This window comes from Bombyx mandarina, chromosome 15 (assembly GCF_030267445.1).
Source record: "Bombyx mandarina strain Sakado chromosome 15, ASM3026744v2".
NCBI classification, from domain to species: domain Eukaryota; kingdom Metazoa; phylum Arthropoda; class Insecta; order Lepidoptera; family Bombycidae; genus Bombyx; species Bombyx mandarina.
The window spans coordinates 6674397-6687469 of record NC_143221.1 but is presented as its reverse complement, the minus strand read 5'-3'; the positions used below and the strand labels follow the sequence as shown (position 1 = coordinate 6687469).

The 13073-nt window shown below is 34.0% G+C and overlaps 3 protein-coding genes across 4 annotated transcripts; all 3 read left to right on the top strand.

Moving 5' to 3' along the window:
* The first annotated feature begins 212 nt into the window (after window positions 1-212).
* On the top strand, window positions 213-4393 carry LOC114247132 (uncharacterized). 2 transcript variants are annotated; one of them, XM_089733327.1, is made up of 3 exons: window positions 213-340; window positions 477-631; window positions 1041-4393. In XM_089733327.1, exon 3 carries the CDS (start codon window positions 1057-1059, stop codon window positions 2218-2220), a length of 1164 nt encoding a protein of 387 aa, XP_089589453.1. In that variant the 5' UTR covers window positions 213-340; window positions 477-631; window positions 1041-1056; the 3' UTR covers window positions 2221-4393. The 2 variants fall into 2 exon arrangements, with proteins under 2 accessions (XP_089589453.1, XP_028035798.2); XM_028179997.2 differs by lacking the exon at window positions 213-340 and having other exon boundaries at window positions 475-631.
* A 1610-nt stretch (window positions 4394-6003) lies between these two features.
* Window positions 6004-9359, top strand: LOC114247134 (Surfeit locus protein 6). Its single transcript, XM_028179999.2, has 4 exons — window positions 6004-6266; window positions 6451-6819; window positions 7350-7561; window positions 9148-9359. The coding sequence occupies exons 1-4, from the start codon at window positions 6152-6154 to the stop codon at window positions 9316-9318; spliced, it is 867 nt and encodes a 288-aa protein (XP_028035800.1). The 5' UTR covers window positions 6004-6151; the 3' UTR covers window positions 9319-9359.
* Window positions 9360-11526: 2167 nt separating this feature from the next.
* mRpL51 (mitochondrial ribosomal protein L51) lies at window positions 11527-13071 on the top strand. The gene is made up of 4 exons (XM_028180043.2): window positions 11527-11722; window positions 11804-11923; window positions 12032-12176; window positions 12843-13071. The coding sequence occupies exons 1-4, from the start codon at window positions 11661-11663 to the stop codon at window positions 12984-12986; spliced, it is 471 nt and encodes a 156-aa protein (XP_028035844.2). The 5' UTR covers window positions 11527-11660; the 3' UTR covers window positions 12987-13071.
* The last annotated feature ends 2 nt before the right edge of the window (window positions 13072-13073 follow it).

The window sequence follows — 13073 nt, the reverse complement described above, 5'->3', positions numbered from 1 at the left end:
AGCTATTCATGAGATTATGTCGGGACCTATTTCTAAAAATTTATATTTCAAATAGTGATCGCTTTCACCCTAAGTTGGCTCGAAGTCTCAGTTGTTACAATAATATGGCTGCCCTACCCTTCAAACCGAAACCCATTACTGATTCACGATAGAAATAGCTAAAACTGCCTTTACCCTCAATAGTTTTAGGCATCATTCTTTGAGAAAAAAATAATTAAGACGGCAAAGGGGATGAAGGCCACTAAGTGGAAGTCATGAAAAGTAGTTCTAAGTCTCGTTGATTCCAATGTAAACAATATTAGCCCATTGTTAATCTCAAAATTTCAAAGCATTGAGGCTAGTAAGTCTTATACAATGTTGTCTTTTTACCGATGTTTCCGAATATCAAAATTAAAAATTTCACATTTTCCTGTGCTCAAAAATTTTCTTAATAACTTATATTCTTATGTAGTTTTTTAAAAAACAACGGGTTTCAGCTTTCATGGGACCTAAAATCAGTCATGCTATCAATGGGAAAGAATGAACGAAACCGACGGACGGAACATAAAGTAAACAATTAAACAAAATGGCTGGTCGTCAATGAGTTCTTTATTTTGAAAGTAAAATATTTAATAGGAATTGTATGTACTAAGTAAGTTGAGAACAATTTTTTTTAGTAAACGACTTCTGTGAAATGTTATCAAGCAATATTTTTAAAATTCTCCCCATATATTTAATTCCCACAAATATGGAAAGTTGTTTGTTTATCCATTGTAAACCAAAAAAATTGATGTCTGTTTACATTTTCTTGTTTGATAAAATTAATTAAACTGTAAAAATAATGAAATGGGTTATAATTAAAATTTAAAAGCACATTCATTTTGCGATTTAATATCTTTTTCGTCTACCAAGCGGAAAGTTTGCCTGTTAAATAAAACGCGCGATTATTGCGTTGTTTATTTACGTAAATTGTAAATAGACACGACAACAATTTTAAATATCATTATGACAAGGAATTTCAAACATAAATTGAAATGTGTTTTATTGCTTTTAATTTACAGAGCTTAATCACAAGAAATGTCTAAAAGGGATCAAGAAAGTAGTGATAAGAAGTTGGATACGAGTGACTATGAAAACCTCATATCGCATCACAGTATATTTGAATCAAGCCGAAGTAAACAAGAACTGCCAAGTTTCCCTGGATACTCCAATGCAGAAACGCAAACAAAACCTAGTGACATAAAAGGGCAAAATACTGTACAGTCAGGACTGGGGGTGTGGCACTACAATCCATGGTGGATGCTTGCCAGTACATCTCGAAACACACCAGATCAAGATGAATTTGCAGAGAACTCAGATCAAGCAAAAGTCAAGCAGGAACCCTCTGGAGCATGTTCCCCCGAACATGATCCTTTACAAAATGAACTAGAGCAATTTCAGGCAGGTACTTCCACACCTCCAGTAGGGATAGATACTTTTTGTGACGATTGCTCAGATCCATTTTGTGACTCTAGCGCAGCAGTTTGCCGCAAGCTATTTCATTGCCCTCATTGTAGAAAAAGTTATCCAACAATATTGGAGTTCAATACCCACTTGACAGGTGTTCATCCATCACAAAAACCATTCAGATGTCAAATATGCCTGGAGCCATTTCATAAAAAATCACATCTCAGAAGGCACCTGGATGCTCTTCATACTCGTAAGGATGTAAACAAGTGTTCAGTGTGTTCAAAGTATATTAAAGATAAGAGCAATTTACGTAAGCATATGCAGGTCCATACAGGCCGAGTACCTCAAAAACAGTTCAAATGTGACTTGTGCAATAACAAACGTTACATGTCTCTAGATAGACTCAATAACCACAAAGTGGTGTGTACTGGAGAAAAAGTATTGAAGTACTGTGACATGTGCAGTAAAGTCTTTGATAACTCCAGGTCCTTGAACAGTCACAGAAAAGTGCATGCTAGAGAATTGAAGTGTGAAAATTGTGGTGAACAATTACGTTCATTAGAACAGTTCACAACTCACAAAATGGTGTGTTTGATAACATCTGAAACCAGTGGTGCCCAAGGTAGTAGTACTACTTCATCAAACACTGCAACAACATCCTCAATGAATCGCTGTTGTCAACAACCAGGATTGTGTGAACATGACAAACCTGCTTATCTTAACATACCTGGTTATGCAGCTGGTAGGGTACTTGATGCAACTCTCTCATCTTTAAAGTCAGAACTGAATTGATAAGTTCTAAAGCTATGCAATAATATGGAAAATTAACATTTTATTCATTTTCAACAAGACTACCAAATAGACAAATGACATTAATCAATTACACAATTGAAAATTTCACAAGACTGATGCAAATATCCCGCCTCACGACTTGCTTTATTATTACCATTTATATTTAGGCTTTAGTTAGTAGTTCATACAGCTAGTGTAAGCAATATAGCCATCTGAACATATTTTAATATGAAGGCGATAATTCATTTTATTTTAATGTGCTCAAATTGTTAAACTGATTTCGGAACCTCATTATAAAATTTTCAAAAATGTTTTTTAAATAATCAATGTGAACCTGAATTTATTAGTTTATTCTTTTATAACAGTTATGCTTTGACTGATTTAGTTATAAGCATGGTGTGCAGTATTACACACAATATTTTTTTTCTATTTTTGCAAATTTTTTGAGTTATTTTTAGTTTTAGATAATATTGTTTTATATAATTGTATTTTTTTGGATTGTAAAAGTATGTTACTTTTTTCGTGCATCTGAGTACTCCAAAATTAGTTGTATAGATACATTTATGATATATTAATGAAGTATTTCTATACCATATTTTCTAAAGATACCTTTACAAATTGTAAGTGCGTAATTGGGTAGAATCTTTTTTGGTGTTATTATTAAATTAGGCTAAGTGCGTGAAGTGCAATGAACCGTTGGCAAAGCCTTGTGTGTTATGGCTATGGGATGATAAACAGATACCCAATTTGAGAATAATAAATTAAAATTATTCTGAAAAAAATCCTCTCGATAAACTGATGATCACAAGACGGTGGCTTTGGGTTATTCTTCAATTGGGTTTTGAATTTAACAAAGTTGTTGTGTTCTTGATGCCCTTTAAGTATATTATTAAGTGTTATAATACTGGAATTAATGCAATATTTATGATTGACTAATAAAACCATTTATGAATGGATAGTAAAAATATAGTAACAATTATGGAGGCTATATCGAAATGAAAAAAGTAAAGTATATGATGTAAAATTAGATTTGGGCCATGTTATAATATATTATTATAAAATATTAGTTTTATGAAAAAAGAAAACTAAATTGCATATTTAAAAATTCGTTTTTATTAGATTTTTGTTTTATAAATGGTCCATTCCTATGTTCATTTATACAATATTGTTTAATATAAATGTTTTCATTTATTTACACAGGACTATATTTGAGGCTTAAAAAGTTCATTGTTGCTATTTAATGTTTTATCGTTTACATTTCATAGGCTTAAGAATTATTATTATAAAAAAACTTGAAATTAAGCTTATTATCTTATATAGTTATTTAGTTTTTCTATATAATTATATTTTTGCATAAATAAGTAATTCATTTTGGATTACATATTTACATATTGTAATAGTTTTACAATCCGTTAAATAGATGTCTGAATTACATACAACAGAAATTCTATCCACCGAGACTGCCCACCAACTCTGTACAGTTAATGACAAAACCTATTTTCATTACAGTACTTCTTCAAATGAAACAAATAAATTTATCTTTATAGGTGAATACTATTTGGTTAGCTAAGAATAAAATTATGTGCAAGATTTGTTAATTTTTTACGCTTTTGTCTAAATGCTTTTATTAGTTAAACATACACTGTATGTTTATGACCTCCAAATTTGTTGTAGCATCTGCAAAACTCATGTCTCACAGTTCATCTAGTTGTAAGTACAAAGAATAGGGATACAGTAGAGGTATTTATTGCATAAATTATCAAAATGTGTTCATATTTTGTACTAAAAAAGTGAATAATGATCGAACTGAGAGTTTATTTTTATTTACCTATATTATAAATAATTGTTAACTTTTTGTTTTTGATACGAGCTGTTACTTTAAGCTATCATAAGAGAAAATACTATAATTATTTTTCCGAATTTGTTAAACATCATAACCAGAGAAGAGTATTTGAAGTATAACTAGATTTCGTGTTCATTCAAGATACTTGGAACTTGGTTTTGAACATTAAACTTTTATAAGGCTATTAATAAGTATGATTTCCAAGTAAATTAAAAAAAAAGTAACCAATTGTTGGAATGTTATTTTCATTTAATAAAAGATAAATGCATTATAAATAGGTACAATAAATGTTAAAGTTGACGATTATTTAAATACAAAAAGTAATATTTACATATGTGTTGTCTTTATAAAATTTTCTGAAATATACGAATATTATTAGGGTTCCAATTTTCGGTACCGAACTCTTAATTACTTTTTTGGTCCATTAGCTTATTTATTTACCCCACGCTTGGACTGGAAATCGAACCCTATCTAAACTATTTCTCCTCGCTTATAACCCTATTTCTAGAATGTAAACACAAAAGAAAACAACTTTTTCATAATCTACTAATTATATAATTATTTAGGGAGTCACGGACCTACTGTTTAAATAAAGGCTACGGGAGTGTGTACATATATTTCGCGTAATAAACGGAACAGTAGCGGGAAAACGTAGATTCTTTTACTTATTGTATATAGTGGTGAACAAGCTCGCGGTCTATCTGTTCCTAAGTGGTTACCGGTGCCCATAAAATTAAATATCACAACGTAAATGTCACGTCACTCACGTTGAGACGTTTAGAAGTCGTCGTGGCCTAAAGGTTATGACGTCCGGTGCATTTGTTTTGAGCGATGCACCGGTGTTCGAATCTCAGGCGGGTACCAATTTTTCTAATGAAATACGTACTCAAAAAACTATCACGATTGACTTCCACGGTGAAGGAATAGCATCGTGTAATAAAAATTAAATCCGCAAAATCATAATTTATGTTATTACTGGTGGTAGGACCTCTTGTGTGTCCGCGCGGGTAGGTACCACCAATAAGTTTAATAATAAATAAGTGTAAATATAAACTATAATAATAATAATAATAAATAAATATTTACTAATAATCACGCCACGTTAACTGGTCCCGTGATAAGTTCGTAAAGAACTTGTGTTACAGGTACCAAATAACGAATATAAATGTAAGATTTTTATTATACACATACATATATTTAATATACATCCATAACCCTGGAAAAGACATTTATATTTATCATACAAATATCTTCCCTTGGCGGGATTCGAACCCGCGACCCCCTTGTGTAGTGACCAAGTCACTTACCACTACACCAGACGACTATATTGTGTATTAGTACGGTACGTGTTTAGATAGGCCCTGACAGTTACAAAATGAATGAATGAACTGACCATTGTAAATATTCCAATGCAAAGAGTGATATATGTATACTGAGCTAAATGATCTAGCTAGACGAAGAAATGAATTAATTCAGAGACTAATCAATTAAATTGGATCACTGAGCTAGTGATCTAAATGAATAATATATATCTTTGGAGCCAAAAAAAGTCGAAAGAAAGTCAAGATATATATCTATGATTTCAAGTTGATTGAAATCATAGATATTATACTAAATGTATAAATAAGCTTGAAACGTATTTTTTGGCGGGAACGCGAGGATTGAAGTTGTGTTATTTGTTTTATTTTGTCTATTTTGTGTTTCTTCAGGTTTAACGTAATAAGTGGAAAAAATGTTAGTAAATGACCACCATTTTACTGAGATTATATTTCATCCCATATCATCTCAATTCATTTCATTTAATTTCATACCAGTTGATTAGTGTCTCAAATTAATCATCTTCATTTCATTTCACTCCATAGTATAATTTTTCATAAAAATATGAATAATATAAATTAAAATAAGACATGACTTAAAGGTCTCAGTTACCAGGTCATAAAATCTCTTAAAAAAATCCGTATGTACTGTGCCATCAACAATTTTCATAAAATTTAACATTTATTGCATTTGTTGAATTTTGCATAAATTGTAAATCTGATAAATAGTTCATTATTTACGAAAATTGTCATTTTGTAAACCGACTTTCAGATGATTGTTCAGAAGAAACCTAGGAAAAATAAACAAGTAAAAAATGAGTTGCAGAGAGAGTTCAACTTTATAAAAGGCATATTTTCAGTTATGCCTGTTTCAATTTTAACAAAAGGTGAGTAATAACATTGATTATCAGCTGTGTTTAACTAGTCTTGCAGTATACCTTGAGGTATGGTAATAGTTGTATGATTGTAGAAAATTTTAAGGTTAGATTAAAGGTATTTAAAATTATAATGCGTCAATAAATACATAAACTTGTTGAAATAATTTTTTTTATAAGAATGATGCATTTTTAGGTGCCGATGAAGACGCAGACTATGAAATCTATACAGGCAGTAAAAATGAAAATGAGGAAAAGGATTTACCAAAACGGGCCCGGAGCATTGCTGAGTTGGAAGAGAAATTGGAAAAATTGAAATCACAACAAAAACATAATTTGAAAACAAAACTCGTAAAAAAGAGTTTAAATAGTAAATTAAATAAAAAAATTAAAAAGAAAGAAAGATTGAATAAAACAAAAAAACTAAACATAGATAAATCATTGTTGGAGGATGAGAATAATCAAATTGAACAGAAACATAAAATTTCCGCACCTAAACCAGTTTTCAATACAGATGCGAAATTAGTATTTTCAAAGTTTAATTTTGATAATTTTGGCAATAAAGGTAATTAATGCTCACAACTACCACACAGTGTCAGAAATATCTTTTTATCACAAATGAATTCATGTACAGGCAGTTCATGTTTGTTAGACTATAATCTATGGATAGTATAATGTATGTACTGTCAAACACTAGAAATACATATACCATACTTTCTGCCATCAGTGCTCAAGATAGCTATTAGAGGCAAGAGTGAAAGAAGTTTTGTAGGTAAATGAGATGAGTATTATGATGGTTGAATGATGGAAGGCATAAGTAGTTGTATGAGCTAGGGTGTAACATTAGTAATTGAATTGGTAAGAAAAAAATGTAATGGCTAAAGACCAGCAATATTTGCAGGTCTACATTATGCCTGCATAATGTTATATTGTTTTTTTTACATTTCCTCGAAACTGGAAAAGATAATAACTACTTACTGATGGACTTGGAAATGAAATCTTTCTGCTCTAGCAATTAAACAAATCAAATTGTTAAATATTGGCGATTGGCCCATTGAACATTGTTTTTAAACTAATTGTTGCAAACATTTACAGAAAAGGGATCTAAAACTGAAAAAAATCCTAAAAAAATTCTAGAAAATTTAAAACACCAAGATGAGAAGTTTAGAGAAATGGAGGAAAAGGAAGACAAAACCAAAGTTAAGGAGATGAAGGAAAAGTTGGCATGGAAAACAATTTTACAGAAAGCTGAGGGACAAAAAGTTAAAGATGATCCAATGTTATTGAAGAAATCTATAAAAAAAATGGTAACTCCATAATTGGTTTCATTGTTGTATTGTACCTTTTAGTAATTTTTTAAAGATTAATATTTTATATTCCACACTATAATTAATTACAATCAAGTTTTTAAATTAACCTTATGCTTACATACACTAAGAGGTCATCACAGAACTTAATGTTGAGACTCCTATGCATAGTTATACTTAACAGTTTCTATTTATTGATGGTTAAATTCAGGAGTATCTGTCTGCTAACTTCAGATGCTTACTGTCGTTCTTAAACAAAACATCAAATGTGGTACTGTATTAAAGTAGTTTCATTGAATGTCTAGCTTAATTTCTATTAAAATTTTTCATTGTTATTATGCAAATATAACTACATTATAATTGTAGCACTGTTTAAGCAGATTTTACAATTTGTAAATTATGTTTGTTGACATTTATTTTTGTTGACAAAATATTCTTCTCTGTTGGTCCTTCATTACTGAGGCTTGCGACCACACCTATAATTACTCGAAACTCTTTGCATGAAGATCGGTCCTCTATGAAGTGGACCGCCTGTTGGATGCTGACTCCTAACTATCATCTTTATAGTATTCAACATCTTGTTGGTGCCTTGCTTTTGGCTTTTTCCCTCCTCTTGACCAAGAATGAGAAGCTTTTCCAAAAATGTAGGGAATGATAAATTGGGAGATATCTGCCGAAATGCTACTTTTTTAATCAACCAGCACTAAACCATTATTTTACAAATTTCTAGATCTTATAGCTATGCAGTTTGTTTGATTTTGTGTGGATCTCCTCCTCCTCGCGTCGTTTCCTCACTGCTGAGGGTCGTGACCATTATAATTTGACATGATTTTACTCCTTGTGATGTCCCGCCAGCGCCTCCGATCATTGGCCGCATGAAGGGCGTCGTGGAATGGGATCTCTAGTGTGGTGCGGATTTGGTCGAACCACCTTGTCGGACTGCGCCCTATTTGTGTGGATAATCTATATTAAACTTGTAATGAAAATTATTATGTTTCATCTAATTGTATATTGATGTATGTTAATACATATATTGATCCTTTCTCATTTATAATTTGATTAGATAATCCTCAATTGACAATAGTCAGAGTCAGAATCATAGACAATAATATAACATTTATATTATTTTCAAGATTGTTTTTAAAATTATTGTTTTTAAAATTAATATTATGTTTTTATTGCACTGTGAACCAAGGACATAGTCAGGACGGCAGGGCAGATGTGGATAAGAATGGCATCAACCATTGGTGGTAGGACCAGTTAATCACTTTTTACTGGTGGTCCAGTTAACCACTTTTTACTGGTGGTTGGACCTCTTGTGAGTCCGCACGGGCAGGTAACACCACGGCGCCTATTTCTGCCGTGAAGCAGTAATGTGTTTCGGTTTGAAGGGTGGGGCAGCCGTTGTAACTATACTGAGACCTTAGAACTCATATCTCAAGGTGGGTGGCGGTATTTACGTCGTAGATGTCTATGGGCTCCAGTAACCACTTAGCACCAGGTGGGCCGTGAGCCCGTCCACCTATCTAAGCAATAAAAAAATATATATGTACATATATGTTTTAAATAAATGTTTTTGGTTACAGGAGCAAAAGAAAAAGCAAAGTAAAAAGCAATGGGAAAACAGGATTAGTTCAGTAGAACAAAAGAAGAATGAAAGACAGAAGAAAAGAAAAGAAAATATTAGTAAGAAGAAAAAAGAAAAGAAGACTAAAATTATCAAAGCAGCATCTAAACGGGGTCGTGTTGTAATCTAAGTTTTTCCCTCAATAAAAAGTTATTAAACACTTTATAAATATTTGACGGTTTCTTGTTTGACATAGTCAGTCATAATCTAGTACATTTTCCATTATTTTTGCTCCTCTGACTTAATCAGTTACTACAGACACACACATATCCACCAGGCTACCCTGAGTATGCTGAATGCTCGTGCATCTAGGAGGGGGATAAGTGAATACAGTCATGAAATTGACTTCAGGTATGGTACATACGGACCGACTTGTTCGAGACCCAGATTATGGTGAAGATTCACATTTCTCACGTACCACGGTGCTCTGACAACTAACATATTCAAACGGAACAAGTCTTACGCGAGTGCGGCCGCGTTAGTGATCACCACATTGGTATATTATGTCATTATGAGGCTTTTTTTTTGGTCAGGAGGAAATCGCCGGACTTCCGCCCTCCACTGGGGATGGAGGGCGGAGCATGTCAGAGTCGAACTGACTAAAATCTGTCGCTCAACAACCAACGTCCAAACCTCGCATGAGACAGAACTCATAAAGAGGCAAAGGGAGGAAAGTGAAGCGTTTAGTGTGGAGCACATCTCTCCCATCACCCTCCCCCTCGAGAAGCCGGACCGGCGGTCGTCGGCGCCACGACCAGCGGACCTCTCGGTCGGCAGGCTATCGGAAGCCCGCCTAGATGGCGCCGGTTAGAGTGAGCTATCCTACGGAATACCCCGCTGGACCAGAACCAGCGTGGGTCGAGGATAGCCGGCCTTCCATCACCCGGATGCTCTTGCGTAAAACGCGTGCAGAGCAGCTTGCACGTCGTCTTCTTAGGCCCCCCTCGCCGGTTCCCAGACGGACATATGAGGGGGACCCGAAACACTTAGAGGGCCAGGGCTTGGGCGGGATCCGCCTCCCTGGCCCCCGCTCGACGGCGGCGGGATTGTGCGTCTCTCACTGGCCCCGCCGCCTCCTTCTGCGAGATGGTGCACTCGCAGAAGTCGAGCATCGCCTTCCACGACGCGTCGTCGCCGAGCATCGATGCCACAACACTCGCTAACGACAAGTCGTTTCCTATTTTTGTGACGAGGACACGGCGCCACCCCTCCCATGCGGGGCAGGCAACGAGCGTGTGCTCCGCCGTGTCCAAGTCGCAACCACAATGGTGGCATTCTGCCGTCGGCTCGGCTCCGATCCGGTGCAGGAACTCACCGAAGCAACCATGCCCAATGAGCACCTGCGTGAGCCGGAAAGTGAGGCGTCCTCTGTCACGATTCACCCAATCCACAAGGACCGGGCGAATCACCTCGACGGTCCTACGACCAGCCGAAGGATCGGCCAGCCGTCTGGACCATGACTCCAGCAATGTCATTATGAGGCTAATATAAATCGTGAATTATTCTGCCTTATTACGTAAGCGTATTTTACTCCGCTTGCAGATCACAGGCTAGTCTGTCTAGGAAAGCGCAGTGCGCTCATGGACAGTTTACGTGACGGTAGAAGTTCCTGGATGCATTCGGGATGACTCCCAAATACTTGACCTTACCCTGGGTATTGTTTAGTTGAAGGCGCTGATACAGCCCAACGGTGCTTTTTGTAGGATTTACTTAGACGTGGTATTCCAGAAACCTAGATAGGACCTAGTAACCTAATAAATTCGGACCATTTTACTGAAAACTTATTTTATTTAATCCAACACATGATTTTTCATAACTTATCTCATTAAATTCTATTTCATTTCGTTTGTTCCTGTTAAATTTTCATACAGTAAAATTGGTTTCGGTTTTTAATATTTATGAAAGCTATTAGGAACTAAGATCCTATCCCAAATGGACAAAAAAAACATCTAAGGATGTTGTAGGTACTTATTAACTCCATGGGATAGAGATATTAACAAAATGATTTTTTGGCAGGAGTGGGATGGAGTGAATTGTTTTATTTAATCGTTTAGTGTTTCTTCAGGTTTATATGTGTAATAACGGTGGTTTATTAACTGTTTAGTATCTGTGAAAGTGCGCAAATGTGTGACAATCCAAATCTGAACGTAACTTCTCGGGATCCTCCAAAAAGTCCACTAAAAAAGTCTCAGTAAATGACCATCACTTTTCCTGAGATTATATTTCATACCATATCATTTCATTTCACTTCAGATTATCATTTTTCATCAAAATAAGAATAAAAATTAAAATAAGACTTGACCCAAAGGTCTTAGTTACCAGGTCATAAAATCCCTTTAAAAAAATGAACTATTATAAATAATCTTTATTTTATTTATTGAATTATTGATAAAGGACGTTTTATGCTAATATATATAAGACCGTTTGAACTTTAAATTAAGTAGTTTATAATTAAACATTCTACATCTTAAAATGACCTGGTTAACTTCGAGGATTCTAAGCGTTGTTTGGAAACCCACAGTAAACGTTGTAAGGTTAGGAGTGCAATTAGAACAATATTAATCTAATGTAATGCTTTACAAAATTTATTACAAAATACTTTGTTTTTCTTGAAGGACAAGATATCACGCCGATAAAAAACGATTAGTCAGGAGATATGGCTACCAAGAGAGTATCTGGCGTGGTGGACTCTTGCCTAGATCTGAAGGAAAGGCACTACCAATACCTGAATACAGGTTAGAAGAATATCGAAATTTAGTTAATTATTGAATTCATTTCTATAACAACACTGTTTTTTTAAACTTAAGAAAATTAAAACTGAATAAACAAAATTCCTCTTGCAGACCTGATAATCCTTGGTCAGTAAGAAAAGCTCTTTTTGGACAAAATGACTATATAGACATTTTAGGACCTGGTAATCTACATCCAGTTAAAACATTATATAATATACCGTCATGGATTCGGGGTGTGAGTGGACATGAATATCATGTAAGTATTATAAAGTTATGAAGTTTTAGTTGGTACATGAAATGATGGCTAAACGTTCCTTTATGGTCCGTCGCTTTGGAAGCTCACAATTTCTTTGTAGATAGTACTCATAAATAGAAAGCTTTTTGCAAAATTTCAAGCTGCAGAGACTCACGATTTACGAGCCGTAATGATTACAAAATGTTCATGTTTGGGTGCATTAGGTACTTTTTTTAAAAGTTTCTGATATTTTTACATTTTGCTTAACTTGTAAGAATTGGTTGTCAAAATGTTATTTACTGAGCTCCCTTCATTGGCATAAATATGAAACTGTGGGAAATAACTATAAAATTGCATCTTCCAACAAATACATGTTTTTGTTCAGTAGACTGAATGTTGTGAAAATTTTCTACTTATCCAAAAGGTGATCCTAGTCATTGAGTTGCGGCTACAACTACTATAATCCCAACTAAACTTCACAGAATTTTATAAATATTCTCTTAATTTGTAAGTAAGATTTAATGTATTAAATCACTGTCATCTATGTGAAATTGGGGATTTTATTTGAATGAAAATTACCATGTTTTTTGTCAATTAATGGAATTGGTTTATTAAGTAGTAGGTAAACTACAAAAAAAGAAACATATATTAGGATAGTAATTTAATGAAATTTTATCATTTGGTTAGATCCTACTAAGAAAAAAGAAAATGTGGGCAAAAACTGGTACACCTAGATTGAGACCTACAAAATGGAAGGAAATACAAAAGCGCTTGTCGTTCCTGTATAGAAAACTAAATAGAAAAACGAAGACAGGACCTTCACCAATTTAATTACTATATATCATTAAGAACAGTAGAGTTTTATGTAGGTAAATAGGATACAAAATATGAAGAACAAATAAAACCATTTTTGTCATG

Excerpts from the sequence above, each read along its gene's own strand:
- LOC114247132 (XM_089733327.1), top strand. The coding sequence starts at position 1,057 with ATGTCTAAAAGGGATCAAGAAAGTAGTGATAAGAAGTTGGATACGAGT.
- LOC114247134 (XM_028179999.2), top strand. The coding sequence starts at position 6,152 with ATGATTGTTCAGAAGAAACCTAGGAAAAATAAACAAGTAAAAAATGAG. Across the intron at positions 6,820-7,349 it reads TGATAATTTTGGCAATAAAG|AAAAGGGATCTAAAACTGAA; the intron begins GTAATTAATGCT and ends AAACATTTACAG. Across the intron at positions 7,562-9,147 it reads AGAAATCTATAAAAAAAATG|GAGCAAAAGAAAAAGCAAAG; the intron begins GTAACTCCATAA and ends TTTTGGTTACAG.
- mRpL51 (XM_028180043.2), top strand. The coding sequence starts at position 11,661 with ATGACCTGGTTAACTTCGAGGATTCTAAGCGTTGTTTGGAAACCCACA. Across the intron at positions 11,924-12,031 it reads CTACCAATACCTGAATACAG|ACCTGATAATCCTTGGTCAG; the intron begins GTTAGAAGAATA and ends TTCCTCTTGCAG. Across the intron at positions 12,177-12,842 it reads TGAGTGGACATGAATATCAT|ATCCTACTAAGAAAAAAGAA; the intron begins GTAAGTATTATA and ends TCATTTGGTTAG.